This window comes from Piliocolobus tephrosceles, chromosome 19 (assembly GCF_002776525.5).
Source record: "Piliocolobus tephrosceles isolate RC106 chromosome 19, ASM277652v3, whole genome shotgun sequence".
Taxonomy (NCBI): domain Eukaryota; kingdom Metazoa; phylum Chordata; class Mammalia; order Primates; family Cercopithecidae; genus Piliocolobus; species Piliocolobus tephrosceles.
Window position 1 is genome coordinate 37,695,013 of NC_045452.1, and position 25,144 is coordinate 37,720,156.

General features: G+C 49.5%; 2 protein-coding genes across 9 annotated transcripts in view; one reads left to right on the forward strand and one right to left on the reverse strand.

The window, feature by feature from the left end:
* The window catches only part of TMPRSS2 (transmembrane serine protease 2), a 41,302-nt gene extending 31,294 nt beyond the window's left edge, over positions 1-10,008 (forward strand). For both annotated transcript variants that reach the window (XM_023191885.1, XM_023191879.1), the window contains exons 9-14: positions 1,162-1,333; positions 2,618-2,793; positions 3,858-3,953; positions 6,036-6,178; positions 6,678-6,830; positions 8,410-10,008. In XM_023191885.1, the coding sequence (XP_023047653.1) occupies positions 1,162-1,333; positions 2,618-2,793; positions 3,858-3,953; positions 6,036-6,178; positions 6,678-6,830; positions 8,410-8,421 (752 nt within the window). In that variant the 3' untranslated portion in view covers positions 8,422-10,008. The remainder of the gene's footprint in view (positions 1-1,161; positions 1,334-2,617; positions 2,794-3,857; positions 3,954-6,035; positions 6,179-6,677; positions 6,831-8,409) is intronic.
* Positions 10,009-11,011: 1,003 nt separating this feature from the next.
* Positions 11,012-25,144, reverse strand: part of MX1 (MX dynamin like GTPase 1) — a 38,593-nt gene continuing 24,460 nt past the window's right edge. For all 7 annotated transcript variants that reach the window (XM_023191852.2, XM_023191869.3, XM_023191875.2 and 4 more), the window contains 4 exons: positions 23,340-23,498; positions 21,383-21,459; positions 19,814-20,059; positions 11,012-11,697 (listed from right to left, as the gene is read on the reverse strand). In XM_023191852.2, coding sequence (XP_023047620.1) covers positions 11,467-11,697; positions 19,814-20,059; positions 21,383-21,459; positions 23,340-23,498 — 713 coding nt within the window. In that variant the 3' untranslated portion in view covers positions 11,012-11,466. The remainder of the gene's footprint in view (positions 11,698-19,813; positions 20,060-21,382; positions 21,460-23,339; positions 23,499-25,144) is intronic.

Below are 25,144 nucleotides of genomic sequence, written 5' to 3' on the forward strand. Positions count from 1 at the left end.
CCCCTCACCCCTTCACTCATCTCTCACCCCCTTACTCATCCTCTCACCCCCTCACTCACCCCTTTACCCCCTCACCTACCCGCTCACCTCCACTCACCCCCTCACTCACCCCCACACCCCCTTACTCACCCCTTCATCCCTTCACTCACCTGCTCACCTCCTCACTCAACCCCCTCACCCCCTCACTCACCCCTCACCCCCTCACTCACCCCCTCACCCCCCCACTCACCCCTTCACCTCCTCACTCACCCCTTCACCTCCTCACTCACCCCCTCACTCACCCCCTCACCCCCTCACTCACCCTTCAGCCCCTCACTCACCCCCTCACCCCCCACTCACCTTCTCACTCTCTCACTCACCCCCTCACTCATCACCTCATCTCCTCACTCATCCTTTCATCTTCTTACTCACCCCCTCACCTCCTCACTCACCCCCTCACCTCCTCGCTTATTCTCACCTCCTCACTCACATCCTCACCTCCTTACTCATCCTCTCACCCCCTCACTTAGCCCCTCACTTCCTCAATCACCCCTTAGCTTTTCACTCACTCCGTCACCCCCTCACTCACCCCCTTACTCCCTCACCTCCTCACCTCTCAGCCCCTCACCCCTCACTCATCCCCTCACCTCCTCAATGACTCCCTCACCCCCTCAATGACTCCCTCATCTTTTCAATTACCCACTCACCCCCTCATCTCCTCACTCACCTCCGCACTCACCTCCTCACTCACCTCCTCACTCACCCCCCCCTTCACCATCTCACTCACCCCCTCGTCTTCTCCCCCGCTCACTCCCAGCCTGCCCCTCCTATCTTACTTTTCTTTGTGTGAGAATCTGGGGCCCTTGAGTGGTGTCAGTCCCTCCAAGACTCAAGGAGTCCCCAGGGCCTTGTTATCCGGAACACCCCGACCTGGGTCCCAGGAGACCCTATGGGATCACAAGAGTGTTCAGGGATGTGGTGCTTCCTGGGTCTGGGTGGGCTGAAGGGGCGTCCTCCCTTCTCCAAGCAAGAGAAGGCCCCCAGGAGCCCCCGAGTCTGCCCCCAGCAGTGGTACCGGTGCCATCTGCCCGGTCCTTGCAGCCTGGGAGACCCTCGGGAGGGGAGGGCGCTGGGCGGCTTCTGCTGATCTCACCCCACTGGCCTCCTGTTTGTCTTCCTCAGCTTGCGGGGTCCGCTCAAACTCAAGCCTCCAGAGCAGGATCGTGGGCGGCCAGAACGCGTTCCCGGGCGCCTGGCCCTGGCAGGTCAGCCTGCACGTCCAGAACATCCATGTGTGCGGAGGCTCCATCATCACCCCCGAGTGGATCGTGACAGCTGCCCACTGCGTGGAAAAGTATGCCAGGGGCAGTGCGGCCTGGGTGGGGTCTCCGGGCTGGCCTCCAGTCACCCTGTGACCTTGAGCAGGATCTCAACTCTTGCAGCCCAGGCGTCCTTGTGTTTAAATGGGGAGAGTGTTGCACCTGCTTCCTAGGCTTGCGGGGCACCAGGTGCACTCATGCCGGGCAGCATATGGCTGTGTCATCTTTCAGCATGTATGCACTGAGTGTCTCCTGCACACGGGACACAGGGTGCAGGTGGAACATTCTCCACGATGTCACCATGACCAGCGTTCCTTTCAGCCACTGTCCTCTGAGCTCTGTCCTGCCCTTGAGTGAAGCCCCCGCCCCCTGAGGTCTCCTTTCTCCCGGACGCTAGTCCCAGGAGGGGACACACTCAGACAGGCTCAGGGGCCTCAGGCTGCCCTGCTGGAAGGTCCCTGGGGTTAAGTGTTCTTGGCCACAGCATTGCTCATGCAAAGGGCTAGGTAGGGGTGAGGCTAGCTGTGACAGTGTTAGCATTTATGGAAGCTACTAACCCCTCTCCTTTTTCTTAAACACATAGTGCTTTTGGTCACATGCTGCTTTGGGGGAGGCCTCACTCAGCAGATGTATTTTTCTGCCTTAGAGAGAGGCTGAACTGGGTTTGACTCTTGGTCCAGCCCTCTCTGGCTGCATGGCTGTAGATGATTCACTCAACATCTGACCCATGGTGCATGCAGCTATAAGATGGGCATGCCCTTCCCCTCTCGGGCTGTTATGAAGGTCAAGGAAGCAAGGGCTGTTACCCAAGGGTGCGCCCTTCTCTCCCCCTCTTCATACTCCCGAATGCTCTGGGTCCACTAGGAGCTGGGATTATCTTAAGAGGGAAACACCTGGATAAAGGAAATGGTTTGATTGATATTGGAGTTCAAGTCTGTTCATCAGTACCCGTTTATTAAGCACCTACTATGTGCCAGGAAATGCTTTGGCATACAAAGGAAAATAAGGGCCAGTCCTGCTAGAAATGGCCTTGAAACCCCAGGGAGGGATGTCGCCCCCTGGTGGGTGCTGCAGGTTCCTCGAAGGTGACACAAGAGCCAGAAAGAGGGATGATGTCGGGGGCTGAGGTGGGGAGTCGGAGTGGAGGGAGTGTGGGGGAGAAGGGGAGGCCAAGCCCTGCCTCCACTGTCTCCCTGTGTGGTTTTTGGTGAATCATCCCGCCTCTGGGTGTCTTGCCTCCAGCTTCTGGTGTTGGAAGTTCATCCACCAAGAGCTCCGTGTTTATGGCTCTGAGATACTGAGTCCTTCTTCTCTCCTAGACCTCTTAACAATCCGTGGCAATGGACGGCATTTGCGGGGATTTTGAGACAATCTTTCATGCTCTATGAAAAAGGATACCAAGTAGAAAAAGTGATTTCTCATCCAAATTATGACTCCAAGACCAAGAACAATGACATTGCGCTGATGAAGCTGCATACACCTCTGACTTTCAACGGTACACGTGGCTCAGGCTTGGCAAGCAAGTTGGCAGAATCTTAAGGAGATGTTGATTGGAAATGACACTTGTGCTGTGCCAAATGGAAGGGAGGCATTTGCGTTGAGAGAGAGTGGTGTGCAGTGGGTGGCCAGTGGGAGAGGCTCACAGAGGCTAAGAGCACCTGCCGCATTTTGGGGGAGGCAGCAGCCACCACATCTGTTCTGTACTATACTGAGTGGTGATGATTCAAGCCAGGGGTGGAAAAGGCTAGAACAGGGCTTTTCCACTGCAGCACTCTTGACATCTGAGGTGGTTCTCTGCTCTGGGGCTCTCTTGTGCCTTGTAGGATGTTTAGCAGCGTCCCCAGCCTCTACCCACTGGAGGCCAGTAGCTCCCAAGTTGTGACAACCAGTGTTGTCTGCTGACAGTGCCAAACATCCCCTTTGAGGCAAAGTCACTTCCAGTTGAGAACTGCTATTGAGATCTGTAAAGATCCTTGATTTTTAAAGATACATTCTAAAACCAAGTTGCTTAGTTCAGGACAAACATGCTTTCTCTTAGCCTCTTATTCGGTCCCACTCTGGTCCATCCAACGGTCTGGAATGTTCTAGCCCCATGTGGATAGAGAAGCAGCAGAACCTCAGCCCTCCCCACAACGTGTCTGTATTCACACTGGGAGAGGGTTCACATATAGAAGAGCAAACACGCGAGCAACGGCGTGGTGCCTCTGGGGCGAAAGCTGACTCCATCGGCTTTTTGGCTGTTGCCTCCTGTGTGTCTTTCCCATCTTCGTCACCTCGAGATGTGTAATTTTAGAAGCAGAGCTAGCAAATAATTCCTCTTATAAGCAGAGTTAGCAAATAATTCTACTTGTAAGTAGCATAACTTCTTGCCTGCCAGAAGGAGGGGTCCGGCAGGGGGAGCAAGTGAGATGGGGGACTTGTTGGGATGCAGAGTCCTCTGGGCAGGGTGGCCAGGGTGCCAGGCCCAGCAGCCTGCATGTGGGAAGGCCAGGTGGAGACATAGCCCGAGGCCTTGGGTGATACCAGCCTGGCTCACTGTGTTTTCTCTTCCTAAAACAGAGTTAGTGAAACCAGTATGTCTGCCCAACCCAGGCATGATGCTGGAGCCAGAACAGCACTGCTGGATTTCTGGGTGGGGGGCCACCCAGGAGAAAGGTGAGGCTCCTGGGCGTGTAGGACTGCGGGGCCCACAGATGGAGCATTGGGTTCGGAAGTGGGAGGTCCAGGTTTTAATCCCAGTTCTACTACTCAATGATTGGATAACTTTGGGTGATTCCCCCAGTCCTTGTGCCTCAGTTTCTCCATCTGCTAAATGGGAGAAATCCTGCCCAGTCTACCTAATACACTGTGTTCTTACTACGATCACACGGAGCAGCATGTGGAATGGCGTTTGAAGTATCTGGGTCATACGCATTTAGAGGTGCAGGATCTCCTGTGCTGCACCCGTTGTGAGTTTAGAGCTGCCCTGGAGATCCCACCAAGGCCTCCATGGCTGAGTGATAGGGGGCTTGGTGAGGACGGGCATCCTGGACCTGTGGTGGCCACATCTAAGCCTGTCCTCTGCCCTGATAACCACAGAGAGAGAGGCTCTCTCGGCCCCCTTCAGTTGCAATCTGCATTTCTCTCTGACAGTCTTTCAAATGAAGGGAGCTTGGCTGCTTCATTTTTATGGAGGGTTGGAAGAGCTTAGTGGCAGGCACAAAGGTTCATTTTACATGTTGTTTACATCCTTCTCAAAAGCATCTAGGCCACACAGACAGCAAATCCGTTCAAACAAGGGGAAAAGTACAAAGGTTGGGTGAATTGGGGGGAGCATCAGGGAAGGTAGTGGGGGGCATCCTGGCTCCTCATCGGCAGAAAATTACTGCAGTGGAGCCACAAGCTGGGCAAAAGGCCTCATGGAATCCAAGATGAAGGGAATAGCGACAAATATGCGTGCACACCTGCACCTAGTACGGGCTGAGTGCTACTCAGGTGCCGGGAATGCAGGAGTGAACAGAGTGAGACAAACATCTCTGCTGTCAGGAGCTTTACCTCTCTTGTGGATGTGGGGGCCGGGGGCGGGGGGCAGGTGTGGTCAGACAGAAGACAAACAACTGAGCGAGGTACTTCCAGATATCTGAGGGTGGGGAGCAAGTCCCGGCTACTTTGAAGGGGTGGTCAGGGAATGCTTCTCGGAAGAGGTGGCATTTGAGCTAAGACTCAAATGGCAGAAATGTGTACACATCAAAAAGGCTAGTGCGTGTATCTTAAGGTGTGGTCAAGGGGCAAGAAGGTGGGCTGGGGCCAGATTGCATAGGTCCTTGTAGATTATGGTGAAGACACCAGCTTCTCGTCTGCTTGAGGTAGCGAGATCGTGAGCCAGGGAGTGCCGTGATCTGGCAGCTGTGCGGGGAGTGGGGATGAATGGATGGAGATGAGGATCATGGTGACGAGTCCATTGCTGTGGTTCCCTGAGACAGGAAGGCAGCTCATAGCAGAGTGTGGGCATGGTTGTGGAGAGATGAGGGTACATTTGGGCTAGAGCCACCAGACTTGCCGATGGGTTGCACGTCTGTGGGAGAGAGAGTGAGAAGTCAGGGACGATGGCTTTCCGCTCTGTGACTGGGCGGGTGGTGCCATCTTCCAAGCCAGGGAATATTGGTTGGTGAGAATTTGGGGTGGGAGAAGCTGTGATGGAGGGTTCTGGTTTTGCACATTAAGCCCACGGTGCCCAGAAGATACCCAAAGGGAGGGGAAGCGAGAGTGGGAAATGCAGAGGTAGCAAGTGCAGGCCGTGTCTTGAGAAGCTCTAATGTGCAGGGGAGCCAAGAAGCAGGCGGCCTAGGGAGGGTTGTGTGCGCTCCAGAAGGGTGTGCACGTGCCACAGGGGAAACAGGAGCCTGTGTCCTGGGTAGTGTTCAGTTAGGAGCGGGAAATTGGTTCGGCAGAACCAAGCCTTTGGTGAATGAGACGGGGATTCCACAGCACTGATAGAGCCCTGTGGTTTCAGAACTGGGAAGTTCTTTCCCTAAAGCTGAACTCCAGAGCTGCATTCAGCACAGGCACTGCCAGTTGTAAGGAGAATCCATGTTTCCCAGGAGAGGGCTTGGTGCTAGGATGAGCTGACGGGGGCAGGGCTGGAGAGACAGCTGTGACCATCTGTGTAGTGTGTGTGCAGGTCTGAGGGAGGGACGTGTGCTCTGCCTGCGACAGCTGCTGGCAACACTGGAGCTCAACAAGTCTCCCTGTCCTTAGGGAAGACCTCAGACGTGCTGAACGCTGCCATGGTGCCTCTCATTGAGCCGTGGACATGCAACAGCAAATATGTCTATGACAGCCTGATCACACCAGCCATGATCTGTGCCGGCTTCCTGCAGGGGACTGTGGATTCTTGCCAGGTAATTCAACATTTTTATTCTACCTTTGACCCTTACCAGATCCTACTGAACCCCCCATGAGGGAGAGAGGGCATTCTTGGGGTCAGCAGAGCCTCCGCAGTGACATGGAGCCAGCTCGGGGCAGTCATGGGAAGTGATGGTCACCAGTAGTGCTGGTGGCAGAAGCAAGTACAAACAGCAAATCACATGTGCCCTCTGAAAAACTGTTATCTGGTAAAAGTGCCAGTGGAACAGAAAGAAGTATTTAGACTATTTTAAATTATGAACAGCAATTTATTTGGTAACTATGCGCTTGTACAGATTAAAATTCAGGGTGGGGGCTGTCTCTTTGGGGGTTACATCTCTGTTACCGTCTCCCTTTGATGGTGGAGACTTGAAGCCCACAGTCACTCGTAACTCACACCGCAACACACACCCCCGCCTCCTCTAGGCCTGGTCAGTGGTGTGCAGTGGATTGTGATTTGATTTTCTGCTCTGTGTACCTTGCCGTGTCCCCCAGGGTGACAGTGGAGGGCCTCTGGTCACTTTGAAGAACGATGTCTGGTGGCTGATCGGGGACACAAGCTGGGGATCTGGCTGTGCCCAAGCTTACAGACCAGGAGTGTACGGGAATGTGACCGTATTCACGGACTGGATTTATCGACAAATGAGGGTAACTATCCTGGCCTCCTTCTGACTGTGCGCTCTGATTCCTCAAGCCAAAGCCAGACATCTGTTAGGTATGGTTCTGCTGCCGGAAGCTGACTGCTGACCACTGGTCAGCATGAAACAAACCCCGCTTACTCCAGCCACAGCCCCGCCCCCCTGGGGTCCACCCATTGCTCATTGCCTCTCACTGACTTCACTTGCATATTTCCCCTGGTGCTTGGATGAAAAGCGCTGGGGCTCAGCTTGTGTGAAACTCCTTCGTGCTCTGCTGACCACACTTAGTTCTGGCTCAGCTGACTCAGTTATTCCACCCAGGCCACCTCGCATCACACTTGTTTTTTTTTTTTTTTTTTTTTTGAGATGGAGTCTCACTCCGTCACCCAGACTGGAGTGCAGTGGCACGATTTCAACTCACTGCAACCTTTGCCTCCTGGGTTCAAGTGATTCTCCTGCCTCAGCCTCCCTAGTAGCTGGGATTACAGGCACCCGCCACCACGCATAGCTACTTTTTGTATTTTTAGTAGAGATGGGGTTTCTCCATGTTGGCCAGGCTGGTCTCAAAGCCCTGACCTCAGGTGATCCACCCACCTCTGCCTCCCAAAGTGATAGGATTACAGGCGTGAACCACCACGCCTGGCCTCACATGAAGCTTTTGATTTATAGAGAGCAGAGGGAAGAACCAACTGTGCTCATCCTTTTCTGGGGCTATCGAGTGGCCCCTGGGCAGCCCCCAAGGTTAGGAAGTGCAGGAGCAGCCAGGGTTCTCTGATGCCCCAGACTCAAGCATGAGGGAAGGTCCCAGGAGTTCCCCGTGAACCTCATGGACGTCTCTGTTTAGCAGAGCCCTGGCCTTGGGCATTGCCCGGATAGAGGTTGAGAACCAGATCTTCTCATCTCCAGGCCCTCAGCCTGTAGTTTTCTCAGATTGCTGTGCTTTCCAGGGCTGGGCTACTAGTGGAAGAAAATGCTCTATTCTGTGTCCTCTCAAGTCTTCCAGATGCCCAGTCTGTTAAAGGAGGATCAGAACCAGGGGGCATTTCCCGCTAAGGCCCGACCTGTGTCTCCTTCAGATGACACGCAGGACTCAGGGCCTTCCCATGACCATGGGGCCCAGCTTGGCCTCGCCTGGCACAGGGCCCAGTGCTGGAAACAGATGATCCCAGGGGAGGCAGGGCAGGAGGGAAGCTGGCAGGGCTGGCATGGTCAGCCAGGCTGAGGGGCGGACTCACGCCAGGATGGAGCTAGCAAATGAGTCGGGTATGTTTGGCGGCTGCAGGTGGGTCCGTGTGGCTGTGCGGGGAGGGACTGTGTGGTAGGAGAACAGCTGGGGGAAGCTCAGACGCTGCTGAAGAGATGATCCTCGGGCTGGCCTACACAGATGCTGCCTGCTCCTCTAGGAGGTCCTGCCCCGCCATGCTCAGCCTAACTCTGACCTCCATGCTGGAGAGAAAAATGATTCTTTGTGCTATTAAGCTTACTTATTTGGTTTCTAAGTGTTTCATGTGAACCTAGAAGAAAAAAACTATTTTCCACCTTTGTTTGTCTTAAGAAAATAATACTTTTTTTTTTTCCGTTTTGAACAGGCAGACGACTAATCCTCATGATCTTTGTCCTTGACGTCGTTCTACGAGAAAACTAAGCGGCTGGTTTTGCTTCCCCGTGCATGATTTACTCTTACACATGATTCAGAGGTCACTTCACTTTTATTAAACAGTGAACTTGTCTGGCTTTGGCACTCTGCCATTCTGTGTAGTCTGCAGTGGCTCCACTGCCCAGCCTGCTCTCCCTAACCCCTTGTCCACAAGGGGTGATGGCCGGCTGGTTGTGGACACTGGCGGTCAAGTGTGAACGAGAGGGGTGGAGGCTGCCCCATTGAGATCTTCCTTTTGAGTCCTTTCCAGGGGCCACTTTTGGATGAGCACGGAGCTGTTGGCTCTCAGCTGCTGGATGGCTTGAGATGGAAAAGGAGAGACATGGAAAGGGAGACAGCCAGGTGGCACCTGCAGCGGCTGCCCTCTGGGGCCACTTGGGTAGTGTCCCCAGCCTAGCTCTCCATAGGGGGTTTTTGATGATTGGTTCTTAGTGCCTTAGCAGCCCCGGATGGTGGCTGGAAATAAAGGAACCAGCCCTTCATGGGTGGTGACATGGTAGTCACTTGTAAGGGCAACAGAAACATTTTCGTTTTTACAGGGTGAGAATGTAGACAGTGCCCTTGGTGCAAGGGAAGCAATTGCAGAGGAACTTGTCCTGAGCACTCCTGGTGCAGGTCTCCACTTGCACATTGGGTGGGGCTCCTGGGAGGGAGACTCAGCCTTCCTCCTCATCCTCCCTGACCCTGCTGCCAGCACCCTGGAGATTGCACATGCCCCTTGGTCCTGGCAGGGGACCAAGTCTGGCACCACGTTGGCCTCTTCAGGCCTACTAGTCACTGGAAATTGAGGTCCATGGGAGAAATCAAGGATGCTCAGTTTTAGGTACACTGTTTCTATGTTATGTTTCTACACATTGCTACCTCAATGCTCCTGGAATCTTAGCATTTGATGTCTCCAAGTAGTCCACCTACATTTAACTCTTGGAAACTATCATCTTTTTGCCAAGTTTGAGTGGTGGCCTATTTGAGATACTTTGACAAAATGATTGGCTTCTGACTCAATGTTCTATAAATGAATGTGCTGAAGGAAAGTGCCCATGGTGGCGGGGAAGAAGAGAAAGATGTGTTTTTTTTGGACTCTTGCTGGTTCCTTCCAATGCCGTGGTTTTCCAACCAGGGAAAGGGTCCCTCTTGTATTACCAAGTGCCATAACCATGAGCACTACTCTAACATGGTTCTGCCTCTTGGCCAAGCAGGCTGGTTTGCAGGAATGAAATGAATGATTCTACTGCTAGGACTTAACCTTGAAATGGAAGGTCATGCAATCTCATTTGCAGGATCCGTCTGTGCACGCGCCTCTGTAGAGAGCAGCATTCCCAGGGACCTTGGAAACAGGTGGCACTATAAGGTGCCTGCTCCCCAAGACACATCCTAAAAGGTGTTGTAATGGCGAAAACGTCTTCCTTCTTTATTGCCCCTTTTTATTTATGTGAGCAACCGTTTGTCTTTTTTGTATCTTTTTTAAACTGTAAAGTTCAATTGTGAAAATGAGTATCATACAAATAAATTATGCAATTTTTTTTTAGAGTAATTACTGCATCTTTCAAGTTCTGCCTGGTGAGTAGGACCAGCCTCCATTTCCTTGTAAGGGGGGTGATGTTGAGGCTGCTGGTCAGAGGACCAAGGTGAGGCAAGGCCGGTCTTTCTCTTTCCTAAGCTCGGGCAATCCTGATCCTTCAACTCTCCCCTTAAGGGACACGGTGCTTGGTCCTCTCCTGCCCCATCCATCCCGTCCACTGTTCAATTTCCTGCCCTTGAGCCTGCCTTGGCCTCATGGTGAGGAGGCCCAACAGCAGCACTGATTGGCAGTCATGGTTCTCAGGCTCAGGACGTTAAGAGTGTGGCTTAGTCTCCGCCCCCCCCTCACCAGGCTAGACCAAAGAGAACTTCAGTCGGGTTCTGCCTTCTCTGCTTCCCAGACCACTCCCCTGGCCACAGCCTCTGCAGGTAAAGGCCTGCTGGGAAACCCCTTTTTTCTGATATGGAGTCTTATTCTGTAGCCCAAACTGGAGTACAGTGGCACAATCTGTGCTCACTGCAACCGCCACCTCCTGGGTTCAAGCAATTCTCCTGTCTCCGCCTCCCAAGTAGCTCGGACTAGAGGCACATGCCACCACACCCAGCTAATTTTTGGATTTTTAGTAGAGACGGGGTTTCACCATATTGGTCAGGCTAGTCCTGAACTCCTGGCCTCAGGTGATCCGCCTGGCTTGGCCTCCCAAAGTGCTGGCAACCTCGTCTTGACTGGGCCTTGTGCTTTTCAACTCCATGCTAGGTACGCAGTGACTCAACAAATTGGACACTTGATCAATGCACATTTATTAACAATTAGCACCGCTGGCTTCATATTCTGTTTCATTTTTTAAAGTGTGTTCCCCCATTTCCCTCCAGTCTGTAGGAAATCATCAGACCCTGTTCTTTTGCTCACTCCTCCCTGGCCCCGCCATGGAGGGCAGCTTTAGTGCCGACTGCTCCATTGCGTCGTACCTGCTAGTGTCAGGCTTCTGCCCAAAATACAAAACATGGCAGAGCGGTGTCCACTAGAAATAAGTTTCTTACAAACAGAGGGGACAGGGCTCTGACAGGACTCACACACACGGCACTCATGCTCCTGAAACACTGGGTTTGCGTAGGGACATTACAAAAACCAGGAAATAAACTTCTGTGATGCTCAGCCCATGTCAGCTCCTAAGAATACAGAGAAGGGGAAGAGCGGAGCAATTCTGAGGGCTGAAAATCCCTTTCCCAGTACAAAGACATCATCCTTCATCCCCACCAGCTCATGTGCATCTGAGGGTGGGGCTTTGTCTTCATGCTGGAAACCAAACTGCTCTAACAGCTTCTTGCTAAATTGCCATGGGCTAATAGATAAGCAGAGACTGTGACCATCAAGTCTGACTACTGAGCACTCAAGTAGTCTGTCCAGTAGTTACCTGGGAACAGGGGCAGACGGTCTGAGTGCACGTCCACAGGGCTGGACAGAGCATGGTTAGCCAGCGAACTGGGCGAGCCGGCGCCGAGCTTGCGTCAGCCGTGCAAGCCGCTCCTTCAGGAACTTCCGCTTGTCGCTGGTGTCGCTCCGCTCCTTCAGGAGCCAGCTATAGGTGTCTTTGTCCTGCAGGAGCTGCAGCATGGCCTTCTGAAGCTGCTGGCCATATGTCTGGAGCATGAAGAACTGGATGATCAAAGGGATGTGGCTGGAGATGCGCTTGCTGGCCTCCTGGAAGGAAAGAGCAGTTCATGGGAGGGTGGAGGGGACACTGTGAGGAAGGGCCGCTCACTTCACCAGGTGCACATCAGAGGATCCAGATTCTCACTGAGGGACACCCTCGCAAGTCAAGGACCTTCCCCTGGGTTTCAAACCCATCAATCTCCTCCATGGTGGCGGCAGAGAAGAGCAATGCACAGTGCAGAGAATGTCCCAGCTATGAGTCATATTCCCACCAGCTTTTCCTGACCATTAAATGGGTACCTCTGATAGAAGGGGGCAAAATGTGCTCTATAAAGGTAAGCAGTCAGATAGTGCAAAAACTGCACTTCCAGACCAGACTGGTCAATGTGGTGAAACCACCTCTATTAAAAATACAAAAACTAGCCAGGTGTGGTGGCAGGTGCCTGTAGTTCCAGCTACTTGGGAGGCTGAGGCAGGAGAATCACTTGATTGCACCACTGCACTCCAGTCTGGGCGACAGAGCAAGATTCCATCTCAAAAAAAAATTTAAAGAAAAAAAACTGCATTTCCAAATTATTTACAAGCCTTCCAAAGAGATTTGAAGGCTGCTGCTGCTTTTTAATCAACACTCAAGTGACTCGGTAGAAAAAAACATTGGGCTTTCAAAAGCCACGGAATGGAGCTGAGCTACCTGCATGTAGATAGTTTCTACCACTTCCTCTCTCCCTCCCCGAAGTCCCACCTGTTAGCAAAACTTTTTTCTTTCCCAGGATGGGTGGATCTCAGGAAGCTGCAGTGTACTGGTCCCTTAGCAAGGTTCTAGTATCTTCTCTATAAAACAGGGCTAATGTGAGGCACTGGTCTCATGGGGTGGTTAAAAATATTAAAGGACTTAAAAGATGAAATTTTAGAAAGATGCAAGTTTAGAAAGATGCCAGGCATGTAATAAGCACTTCATATTGGTGAGACTGAGGCGGAACTCCCGATCCACGTTCTGTGACCAGAGTGACCGAGAGGCGGGGCGGTCACCACCTGGAAATGGGGGAAAGGAGACAGGACCAGGCTGAAGGCAGGCATTCAGGGCAATGCTGGAGCCCCAGACAGCGGCAGACGGTGTGAGTCCTCACCAGGAGAACCGATGAGAATCAGCTGTAAAACTGCTACAGAGTCAGGACAGGTGTGAGGTATGGCATTGATACATCTAAAGCTCATATACCAAAATCGCGTCTAACACCAACAAACAGGAGACATAAAGGGAGAAAAGCCACTTTACAGTACACAACAATGAGAACATGTAGGCATAAACCTTAGAGATGTGCACCTTATACAAAGAAAACTTTAAAATACTCCTGAAGCCCCGGCAAAAGGAGGCCTTAAAAACAAAGACTTGGGAGGCTGAGGCAGATGGATCACAAGGTCAGGAGATCGAGACCATCTTGGCTAACACAGTGAAACCCCCTCTCTACTAAAAATACAAACACACTAGCTGGGCGTGGTGGCAGGCGCCTGTAGTCCCCGCTACTCAGGAGGCTGAGGCAGGAGAATGGCGTGCACCGGTGAGGCGGAGCTTGCAGTGAGCTGAGATTGCGCCACTGCCCTCCAGCCTCAGAGACAGAGATCAGCCTTGCCAACACGGTGAAACACTGTTTCTACAATAAAACAACAACACTTAAGCAGGGAATGGTGGTGTACACGTGTAGTCCCAGCTACTTGGGAGGCTGAGGCTGGAGAATCACTGGAACCTGGGAGATGGGAGTTGCAGTGAGCTGAGATCGAGCCACTGCACTCCAGCCTGGGCGACAGAGCGAGACTCTCTCAAACAAAACAAAACAAAATCAATAAACCGGAAAGACTCAAGATGTTCTTGGAAAAAGACATGATGTCAGCACAACGTCAGCGCTCCCCACGAAGGGCTATGCGGTGAATGCAATCCCAGTACATACAGCAGCAGTTCTCCTCATTCATGAGAAACTGGATACACTAATTGTGAAATTCATATTGAAACTGAACACACACAAAGAGGCAGAACATCTCTACATAAAAACAAGTGGGAACCCAGATAACTGGACACCCATGTTCCCAGTAGCACTATTTACAACAGCCAAAAGGTGAAACAAGTATCCACGATACAAGAAATGGGTAAAAAAAATGTGGTGTGTCCATCAATGGAACAGTATTCTGCCTTTATTAAAAAGGAGTGAACCTCTAATCCCAGCACTTCAGGAGGCCGAGGTGAGGACTGCTCGAGCCCAGAAGTTCAAGACCAACCTAAGCAACACAGGGACACCCCGTCTCTACGAAAAATTAAAAAACCACCCGGGTGTGGTGATGCATGCCTGTGGTCCCAGCTACTTGGGCGGTGGAGGTGGGAGGATGGCTTGAGCCTGGGAGACTGAGGTAGCAGTGACCTAGGATCACGCTACTGCACTCGAGCCTGGGCAATAACAGCGAGACCCTGTCTCTAAAAATAACAACACTTTGGAAGGCCTAGGTGGGCGGATCACTTGAAGTCAGGAATTCCAGAACAGCCTGGCCAATATGGTGAAACCCTGTCTCTACTAAAAATACAAAAATTAGCCAGGCGTGGTGGCGAGCACCTGTAATCTCAGCTACTCAGGAGGCTGAGGCAGGAGAATTATTTGAACCCAGGCAGGGGGAGGCTGCAGTGAACTGAGATCATGCCATTGCACTCTAGCCTGGGGGACAGAGTGAGACTCTGTCTCATAATAAATAGGCGTGAACCTCTGACACTTGCTACCACCTGGATGAGAACATCATGCTACATGAGATAAGCCAGTCACAACTCCTATGAGGTACTTAGGTTAGTTGAACTCACAGAGACAGACAGTAGGATGGTAGCTGTCAGGGACTTGGGGACAGAGAATGGGGAATGTTTAATGAGGACCGAGTTTCAGTGTGGGAAGGTGATAGGGTCCTGGAGGTGGCTGCTGGTGATGCTGGCACGATATGAATGTACTTAATGCCACTGAACTATGTACCCCAAAATGGTTAAGATGATAAAATAGACATGATGAATATTTCTGCACAATTTAATGAAAGAAAAAGTGAGGGTGATGGGGGGGTGCTGGCTGCACTAAATGGTGAAACATGGGATAGGGATGTACCAGTGTGACCTGGGTGACACTGACAGATGAAAAGAAGGAAAACAGGGCCGAAGACAGGGTGCAGACAGGACCCAACGCAGAGAGGAAGCGAGTGCCGGAGCGGACCAGCGGGAACTAGACGACCCTCCCAGGACGGGACTGGGACCTCTGCTGCCGTCTGGATCCTGCCTCATTCTTGACATCAAAGCACTCCAAATGGACCAAAGGTATCATGTAACAGTTAAAATAAGAAATTAAAGAAAATATTGTCTACCTCATTTATCATCTCAGGGAGACAAAGTCCTTTTAAAGTATGACAAAAACCACTGAAGCCCAAATCCCACTCAAATTTTCTGCTCTAGAAAACTTGAGCATAGTCTAAAACCACCGTACACAAAAATGACAAAGCAAATGACAAAATGCAGAGCGTCTGCATCAGAAATCGCAGATGTCTACTATCTCGCCATGCCGAGACACTCCTCCTGCATGAACTGTTCGCTGAGCAAGAAATAGAAATAACTCTCAACACACAGAAAGATGCACCACCTCATCGTCATAAGAGGATGCTAATGAGATGTCATTTTCATCTATTAGGCTGTCAAAAAACCCCAACGAGGCCGGGCACAGTGGCTCACGCCTGAAACCCCAGCACTTTGGTAGGGCGAGGCGGATGGATCACAAGGTCAGGAGTTCAAGAGCAGCCTGGCCAACATGGTGAAACCCTGTCTCTACTAAAAAAGAAACAAAAATTAGCCGAGTGTGGTGGCACGTGCCTGTAGTCCCAGCTACTCAGGAGGCTGAGGCAGGAGAATCACTTGATCTCAGGAGGCAGAGGTTGCAGTGAGCCAAGATTGAGCCACTGCACTCCAGCCTGGGCGACAGAGTGAGACTCTGTCACCAAAAAAACAAAAAACAAAAAAAACCCAGCCACTTTAGTGCAGACTAAACTGGCCAGTGTGGATGCAAGCATGCCTTCTCTGGGTAATCTTTATCAGTCTAAAACAAGCCATCCTTTCCCCAGCTGTGATGGTCTGTTTCATGTGTCAACTTGGCTAGGCTCGAGTCCTCAGTGATTCCATCAAACACGAATCTGGCCAGGCGCGGTGGCTCAAGCCTGTAATCCCAGCACTTTGGGAGGCCGAGACGGGCGGATCACGAGGTCAGGACATCGAGACCATCCTGGCTAACACGGTGAAACCCTGTCTCTACTAAACACTACAAAAAAAAACTAGCCGGGCGAGGTGGCGGTGCCTGTAGTTCCAGCTACCCGGGAGGCTGAGGCAGGAGAATGGTGTGAACCCAGGAGGCGGAGCTTGCAGTGAGCTGAGATCCGGCCACAGCACTCCAGCCTGGGTGACAGAGTGAGACTCCGTCTTAAAAAAAAAAAAAACAAAAAAAAAAAACCACGAATCTAGGTATTGCTGAGGAGGTATTCTGTAGACGTGGGTAACGTGTAACCCCCTGTAAGTGAAGGAGGCCATTCTCGGTGATGTGGGATGGGCCTCATCCAATCAGTTGAGGGTCTTAAGAAAAATGAGGTTTCCCTAAAAAGAAGAAATTCTGCCTGTAGACTCAGTCTTAGCTCCTGCTGCAATTTCTGGTCTGCCCTCCCTGCTGGCATGCCCTGGGATTTTGGACTCTAAAATGGTAGAAGCCAATTCCTTGAAATATATATATTTGTTTCCTTTTTTTTGTTTTTGAGATTGAGTCTCACTCTGTCACCCAGGCTGGAGTGCAGTGGCGTGATCCTGGCTCACTGCAACCTCTGCCTCCCAGGTTCAAGCAATTCTCGTGTCTCAGCTTTCCAAGTAGCTGGGACTACAGGCGTGGGCCACCATGTCTAGCTGCTTTTTTTGTAGTTTTAGTAGAGACCGGGTTTCACTACGTTGGCCAGGCTAGTCTCAAACTCCTGGCCTCAAGAGATCCACCCACATCAGCCTCCCAAAGTGCTGGGATTACAGGCGCGAGCCACCATGACTGGCCGAAATATGTTTCTTTACATATATATATCCGTGGTTCTATTTCCCTGCACAATCCTAACATAACAGGAATCTCATTTCTGAGAATTGATGCTTCCACACACATGATATACAAACAAACCTATTCACAGCAACACGCCTGCATTAGCAACAGACCCAAACCAACTGTTCGCTTAAAGAGCTGGCTCAATACACCACAACCATACAGTGGGATACTCAGCAGCCATTGAAAAGAACAAGGCAGCCCCATCAGAACTGAGGCAGAACAATCTCCCAGGTACAGCGAAAGAGGCAGGGTGCAGAGCAGCACATCTACTCCTCTGCTAATCTTTGTGTAAAAACCACTACAAAATGTACATGCATGGGAGCTTCTGAATGCATGAGTCGCCCTCGGAGGACAGAGAGGAACCTGGAGAAGGGCTGCTTCCGTCCGGGGAGCTGCTTGGCTCAGAGACTTCTTTGCCATTGTCACTCATCCTATTGTTTGGATTCTGTGAATGTATATGCCTCACCTACTCTCAAGGTAACTATTCATTCTAGGAGGCAGTGTAAGCAGTAGACAGGTGTGAGCTTGGTTGCAGGAGAAGCCAATGTGCATGCCAGTCTACCCCTTAACTGGCTTCATTCACGTGTGTGCAGCTCCCAGTGTCTGGAGGAACGGAGGTTGACCCTTGGTTTAGAGCCTTGCTGCTCAAAGTGCAGTCTCCATCCAGTAGTATGGGGACCCCGAGAGCCCGTTAGAAATGCAGACGCCAAGCACGGTGGCTCACGCCTCTAATCCCAGCACTTTGGGAGGCCGAGGCAGGCAGATCACTTGAGGTCAGGAGTTCAAGACCAGCCTGGCCAACATGGTGAAACCCCATCTCTACTAAAAATACAAAAAAGCCAGGCATGGTGGCAGGTGCCTTTAATTCCAGCTACTTGGGAGGCTGAGGCAGGTGAATTGCTTGAACCCAGGAGGTAGAGATTGCACTGAGCTGAGATTGTGCCACTGCACTCCAACCTGGGCGACAGAGACTCAGTTTCAAAAAAAAAAAAAAAAAATGCAGAATCTCAGCCTCATCCTGATCTGCAATTAGCATCTGCATTTCCACAAGATCTCCCGGAGGCCCCTGTGCTGGGTGAAGTTTGAGAGGCACTGCTTTAAAGCATCCAAATAGTGAGTCAATGGGGACATCTGATAAACCGAGAGATTACAATTTGCTTTACCTCCTCAGGTGTTTACACATCCCAAGGGCTCTACCTGAGTTGTGGCTGTGTTCACCGCCTCGTTCCCCAGGATGAATTAGATGGTACTTCAGGTTATCTGAATCGTGCAGTATCACCCAAAGCATGTGTCTATGAGATAGCTTCCATTTAGTCTGCTACCACTGCATTCCAATGCTGCACTAAGGAACTTGTTAACCAAAAATAAAATCCTATACCTTCCAGTCAACTCAACAGACCCCCTTCTTGGCCAAGTGGACCCCAGAGAAACCTGAAAATCTGTATTCCTGGCCATAACAGGCAGAGAAGCCAGGCCCCTTTTGGAGTTTAGGTTGAAATTGAGATACGACTGGCAAACAAGACTCTGTGGCAGTAAGACACCAGATTATAAGGTCATGCGAGGCAGGGGTTAAGTCACACATGCCCAACAAACCATAAAATCTCCTTGGATGGGTTTTCATGAACTCGGTATAATGTGGCTTACTTTCCAACCCGACTCTCGTATAGCATCACAAGACAGATAGCAGACCCTAAAGGAAATACAAATATTTTACCTAAAAATACATTTTTTGGACATATGTTGAAACGGCTGTTACAGGACCAACAGACAGAAACGGCCCTGCCAGGTTTTGTGGGGGGAATTTGCACCGTAAAGAATCTCCATGAATGCAGCCAGACCTCTCCCCTTCTAGGCCTTCCCTGAACCTAGGAGATTAACTGAGAACCTGCTGCCTCTAAGGCCTGAAAAGAAACATTTACCATTTATTCTCTCTGAAGGCTGCTACCCAGAGTCTTCATCTATATACCTTTGGCCTCTAACACTGCCCTTAACTCAGGTACTTCTTTCTATTGATGTCAGGTCTGTAGACAAAGTTTAACTCAAGCAATTGCCAACTGGAAAATCTCTGAGCCCACCTATGACTGGTAACCTCCCCCTCCTTCAAGGTGTCCTGCCTCTTTAGGGAGGACAAGTACATCTCCCCCAAGTATTTATGATTTTACCTACAATTCCCGCCTCCCTAAAATGTATAAAATCAAACCGCATCCTGACAGCCTCAGGCCCTCCCGAGACTATTCCCAGAGCCATGGTCCCTCATATTTGGCTCAGAATAAACCTCTTTCAAATATTTTAACAGAGTTTGGTTTTTCCATTAGTAAGCAATTAACATCATCCACACTTGCCTCCTGGAATATCCACTAGAATCTATGAGGAGACACCATTTTACAAAGAAAGCTGGGGCTCAGAGAGGTTAAATAACTTGGCCAGAGCTAGACAGCCATCAAAACCAGATGTCAGTGGCTCTAAGCCACCACCTCTCTGTCTGAGGTTGAGCTGCTTCTATGGAGGCGATATGATTTGGCTGTGGCCCCACCCAAATCTCATCTTGAATTATACTCCCATAATTCCCACATGTTGTCGGAAGGACCCAGTGGGAGATAATTGAATCATGGGGGCAGTTTCTCCCATGCTGTTCTCGTGGGAGTGAGTCTCACGAGATCTGATGGTTTGATAAGGGGAAACCCCTTTCACTTGGCTCTCATTCTCTCTCTTGCCACCACTGCCAGGTAAGAGGTGCCTTTCGCTTTCTGCCATGATGGTAGAAGGCCTCCCCAGCCACGTGAAACTGTAAGTCCTTTAAACCTCTCTCTTTTATAAACTGCCCAGTCTTGGGTATGTCTTTATCAGCAGCATGAAAATGAACTAATGCAGGAGGCTAACAAGGAGGTGAATGACAGAGCTAACCAATGTCACCTACAGAGAGAGCAAGACTAAAGAGACAGGCGTTTAGAAGAAAAAGAAAGAACGGAAGTTGCCATCCTGAACCACGTGAAGATGTAAGGGAAGCTGCCATCCTGAACCATGAGAAGATGTACCTGGTGATAGGCCATCAGGTGCTGAAAGATCTCCTCCATGGAAGAGTCTGTCGAGGAGGGCTGGAAAGTCCCTACATCCCAGGATTTCTTCTTCTTTTCTTCTTCCAGCTCCTTCTCTCTGACCTTCTGCAATGCACTCCTGTATACCTGGTCCTGGCAGTAGACAATCTGCTCCATCTGGAAGTGGAGGCGGATCAGCTTCTCACTTTCTCTCTCTTGTTCTGTTCTAATGTCTTCGATTTTGGACTATAGTTAAAAAAAAAAAAAAAAAAAACAACTCAGTTTCCCGAGTCACAGGAAAGTAGGTAAGAAGTCCATAAATACCAGGTTACCCGACGTGAGTGAAACAGCACGTTTCCTGGGAACGGCCCTCTGGGCCATGCCCGGGTGTATCTAAGGTGGCTTTCTAGCCCTGGCTGAGGGTCAGAGCTTCCCAGGAGGCTTGAACCACAGATGGGCCAGACCCCCATCCCGGGGCCTGGGGACCTGCATGGGCTTTGCTTGCAGGTTCTATAACTCGGCTTCTTTCCTTTCTCTTTTAGCAGCTTTTATATCTGATGGTGAGGACTGTCATATCAGATACTCCACAGGGATGAGCAGGGGAGCCAAGTTTAAGTCAGACAAATTCTGTTGTATGTTCCTGGGGTTTAGAGAAACTGGTTGTCAAAACCCGAGGAGGAGAAACTTCTCACCTGGACCCTCCAGGCCTTGATGAGAGGCACAGTGCATGGTGGCAGGTGCATCCTAAACATCTTCCTCCGTATCCATCTCGACCTTCTGGGGAAGGCCTTATTAGTGTCATTTTATGAATGAGGAGTCGGGGCATAGACTGGAAGTGGCACATCCCAAGGCCTCCAGCTGGTGAATGATGGGGCTGGGCTCCTCATCTGTGCCAGGGATGCCTGTTTCTAAGAGTGGCTAAGTCTGGTCTCTTGGCCCAGTCTGTCCCCCAGGCTCATTTCCTGTAGGCTCTTTCTTCACTCTGGAAAGTTTTGAGACAGAGTCTCGCTCCGTCATCTAGGCTGGAGTGCAGTGGTGCAATCTCGGCTCACTGCAATCGATTCTAAAGTGTCAAGCCTCCCAAGTAGCTGGGACTACAGGCATGTACCACCATGCCCAGCTCCTTTTTTGTATTTTTAGTAGAGATAGGGTTTTGCCATGTTGGCCAGGCTGGTCTCAATCTCCTGGCTTTAAGTCATCTACTGGCCTCAGCCTCCCAAAATGCTGGGATTACAGGCTCATCGTGCCCACTCGGGCCAGAAAGATTCTATTTTTATACGTAGCTTCCTCAATGAGTTTCTGGATTTGGAGCCATTGCCTTTAGATGTGCTAATCTTCTCCACTAACTGTGGATCTCTTGTTCTATGTGTTTAAGCACTCTCTCCTTTATTGCTTTCAACCAGACATCACCGGTAACACCAGAAGAAGCACTAGTGAGTGATGTTATTTGCTGCTCTAAATGTATACAATAAAATTGAAATAATCCTCATTCAAGAAATCTGTTTTCTAGTGTCAAGCTTAGTTTTTTTTTTTTTTTTTTTTTTTTAAATAACACATGGTTGGTTTTACCTTGGCGGTTCTGTGGAGGTTAAAAAGTTCTTCAAAATTTTTCATTGAAACATCTGTGAAAGCAAGCCGGACCATATCTAATCAAAGAGAGAAAAACAGTTCAATATTGGTAGGATCATTTGTTCTCTTCCTAAGATGCAAAAAAAATATGAGGATCAAATGATACGAAGTCAAGTTTCCCTTCTTCCCCCTCCCTTCTTCTCTTTACCATGAAAAAGGAAGACGGGTTCTTTTTGCTTAATAACTTGCTGGAAGAATCTTAAAAGCAGATGACCCCTGGCATACATTTATTTGATATTTAAGCTTTTTATCCTAAACAGCTGCAAATCATATAATTTCTGTTAAATTATAAATATTAATATTTTATGATACAACTCTTAATATAAGTCAAATCACTCTTAATGTAGACATTCAAATTCCATTGATATAATTTATCTATTTGAAAAAATACAATAAGCTTTTAGATTTAAAAATTTATATTATTTATCTTTTATTGTTGAAACTCATTTCCATTCTACTTCCTCACAGAATTTTATTGTAATACAGCATATAATATCTTTATGACTGAAAACTTCTTATTGATCTCCATGTCATATATTTCTGAAAAAGAAGTAGGTATATCTATATTGATTTTTATGACTATAAGGCTCTAAGTATTACAAACTTTCCTCTGGAGTGAGTTAAGAGTCTACAATGGACCAAAACAACATGATTGCAAGTTTTGGTATATGATTATTAAGGCTAAAAGGTCAATTTTACTGGAAATACGCCTCTGAATGAGCTGTTCTGAGGCTATCTCCAGCTCCTTAGTTCATGGATCCATGAGGGATTATTAATTACTCCTAAGATGAGACAGCTGAAGTGTGAGTAAGGATGCTGTCAGTCAAGGAGAGGATGAAGAAAAGAGATTCAATAACGTGTGGAAAACCAAGAAAGCAAAGCATTTCAAGAAGGGAGTGGATCCACAGTGGGATCTAGTTTCCTATCTATCTGTGACACACCTAGATTCCTGCAGCACTTGAAAATGCTCCAAACACGTCTACATGTGCAGTTATTTAACCACTGGCTTTACTCCTTGGAGATGTCAAATGAACAGCCGATTGAGTGTGAATTTTGAGTGTGAAGCCAGCATAGCAGTGAACAGGGTGGAGGTGTGGTGTGATAGGAAAAATAGAAATATTTTGTCTTTGTCACCAATTCCTAACACAGAAGCCCCTACATCTCTTGGAGTGTCGGCCTGTTAAGAGTATCTCGTGTTTTTAAGAGATGATGCCCTGTGGGCCCCTACATAGCTTCAGGATTGGGGCCGGGCACTAGAAAGACCAAGCCTTGACTAGAAACTTAGAACTTCCAGCTCCACAGAGGAGGGAGAGCCTGGAGATTGAGTCAATCATCCATCATGCCTTCGTGATGAAGCCTCCATGAACCCTTCTCAGTGGTGAGGTTCTAAGAGCTCCCTGGTTGATGACCAGGTCCCTGTGCCATGAGGGTGGTGCCCCCAACTCCGTGGGGACAGAAGCTTCTGTATTCAGGCCCCTACTATGTGCCTGTCCAACAGCTTCATTTGTGCCCCTTATCAAATCCTTTCTAACAGACCAGTAAATGTTAGTGAAGCGTGTTCCAGAGCTCTTGGCTGACCTGAGGAACAGGAGGCAAGAATCTTGATTTATAAACAGTCCGTCAGAAGAATGGGAGGTCTGGGACTTGTGACTGGCGTCTGCAGTTGGGGCCAGTCTTGTGGGACTGAGCCCTTAAGCTATGGGAACCACACAGACTCAGGGCAGTGTCAGAATTGAATTGAATTGTTGAACACCAACCTGACACCTACAGAATCAGAGGTTTGCTTGGTGGTGTGGGATGTGCCCCAGGAGGAAAGTGCTGAAGTCTGGTGCTGGCTTTGGTTCGAACCTTTCCCTTCTTTAGAAATCAATGCCCAGAAGTGAAACTGAGCACTCACCCGTCACGGTGTGTAGCATATTCACAGCTGGCTCTTCCAGCGCCTTGATTTGCTGTTTTATGATTGTCTCAAATGTCCTGTAATTCACAAAGCCTGGCAGCTCTCTACCACGATACTGATTTTCAAATTTCTGCATTTTTCTAGTCGTAATTTTATGGCCTATAGCAGGAAAAAAATAACACTAAATTATCTTACAAAAATAATCTTGCACATTTTTCTAAACATAATACCATTCTAGATTTTCTGAAAATATAAATGGCAAGAAAAAGTGTTATCAAATCAAATCTAACTGGTAAACTAAAAATATTCAGGGATCACACACACACACAAAAAGCCAGATCTCAAGATAATTTTCCTTAGTCATCTCAGGAAGGGGAGTGCAGAGACAGGTACAATGTCAGGAACCTGCACATGCAGAAACTTCGAGTAAGACCCCCTTTTGTTTTGAGACGGAGTCTTGCTCTGTCACCCAGGCTGGAGTGTAGTGGTGCAAATTTGGCTCACTGCAAGCTCCGCCTCCCGGGTTCATGTCATTCTCCTGCCTCAGCCTCCCGAATAGCTTGGACTACAGGTGCCCGCCACCACGCCCAGCTAATCTTTTTGTATTTTTAGTAGAGACAGGGTTTCACCATGTTAGCCAGGATGGTCTCGATCTCCTAACCTCGTGATCCACCCGCGTCAGCCTCCCAAAGTGCTGGGATTACAGGCGTGAGCCACTCTGCCTGGCCAAGACCCCTTCTTAAAAACGTACTCGAGTATGGACTGTTGTGAACCTAATTTTAGTTTTACCAAAGAAATTGTACCATAACACATTCCTTGCCCTCAACTGCATGCCCATTAGAAATGAGCATGAACACTGTCTGGAATTAACAATATATCATATATTCATGTGTAGAAAGTGTTTACAAGTCAAATGGGATAACAGAGTAAACCAGGTACATCAACTTGTATGAATGTGATACAGTAGCACTGTTCACTGTGTAAGATGCTGCATTTTTCTTTAAACTTTTGGAATTGTTTGTACTCCCAACAGTCCACACTAGAGAGAGTCAGCCCCATCAGAAGTTCAGAGGGTTTGAGTTCCTTTTTGAATGGTAATCCAGTACCCTTTTTCAGTCAGGATGTTTCTTACTGAGATATCATTTATATAGTATAAAATTCACTCTATTGAAAGTATATGGTTCAGGCCAGGCGCGGTGATTCACGCTCATAATCCCAGCACTTTGGGAGGCTGAGGCTGGTGGATCACCTGTGGTCAGGAGGTCAAGAACAGACTGGCCAACACAGTAAAACCCCATCTCTACTAAAAATACAAAAATTAGCCAGGTGTGGTGGCAGGTGCCTGTAATCCCAGCTACTAGGGAGGCGGAGGCTGAAGCAGCAGAATCACTTGAACCCGGGAGGCAGAGGGTGCAGTGAGCCGAGACTGAGCCACTGCACCCCAGCCTGGGTGACACAGCAAGACCCTGTCTCCAAAGAAAAAGAAAAAGAAAAAAAAAGTGTATGTGTGAGTGAATTTTAGTATATTCACCAAGTTGTGCAACCATCCCCAGACATAACTCCCAAACCCCACACCCATCACCCATCAGTGACCACTTCCCACTTTTCCCTCCCCAGCCCCTAGCAGCTACTATTCTGCTTTACGCCTGTCCGGGTTTGCCCACTCTAGCCATTTTCTATCAATGGAATCAAAGAATATGATATGTGGCCTTTGTGGCTGGCTTCTTTCACTCAGCATGATGTTTTCAAGGTTCATCCATGGGGTGTTGAGGACCAGCGCTCTGTGCCTGTCTGCGGCTGGAAAT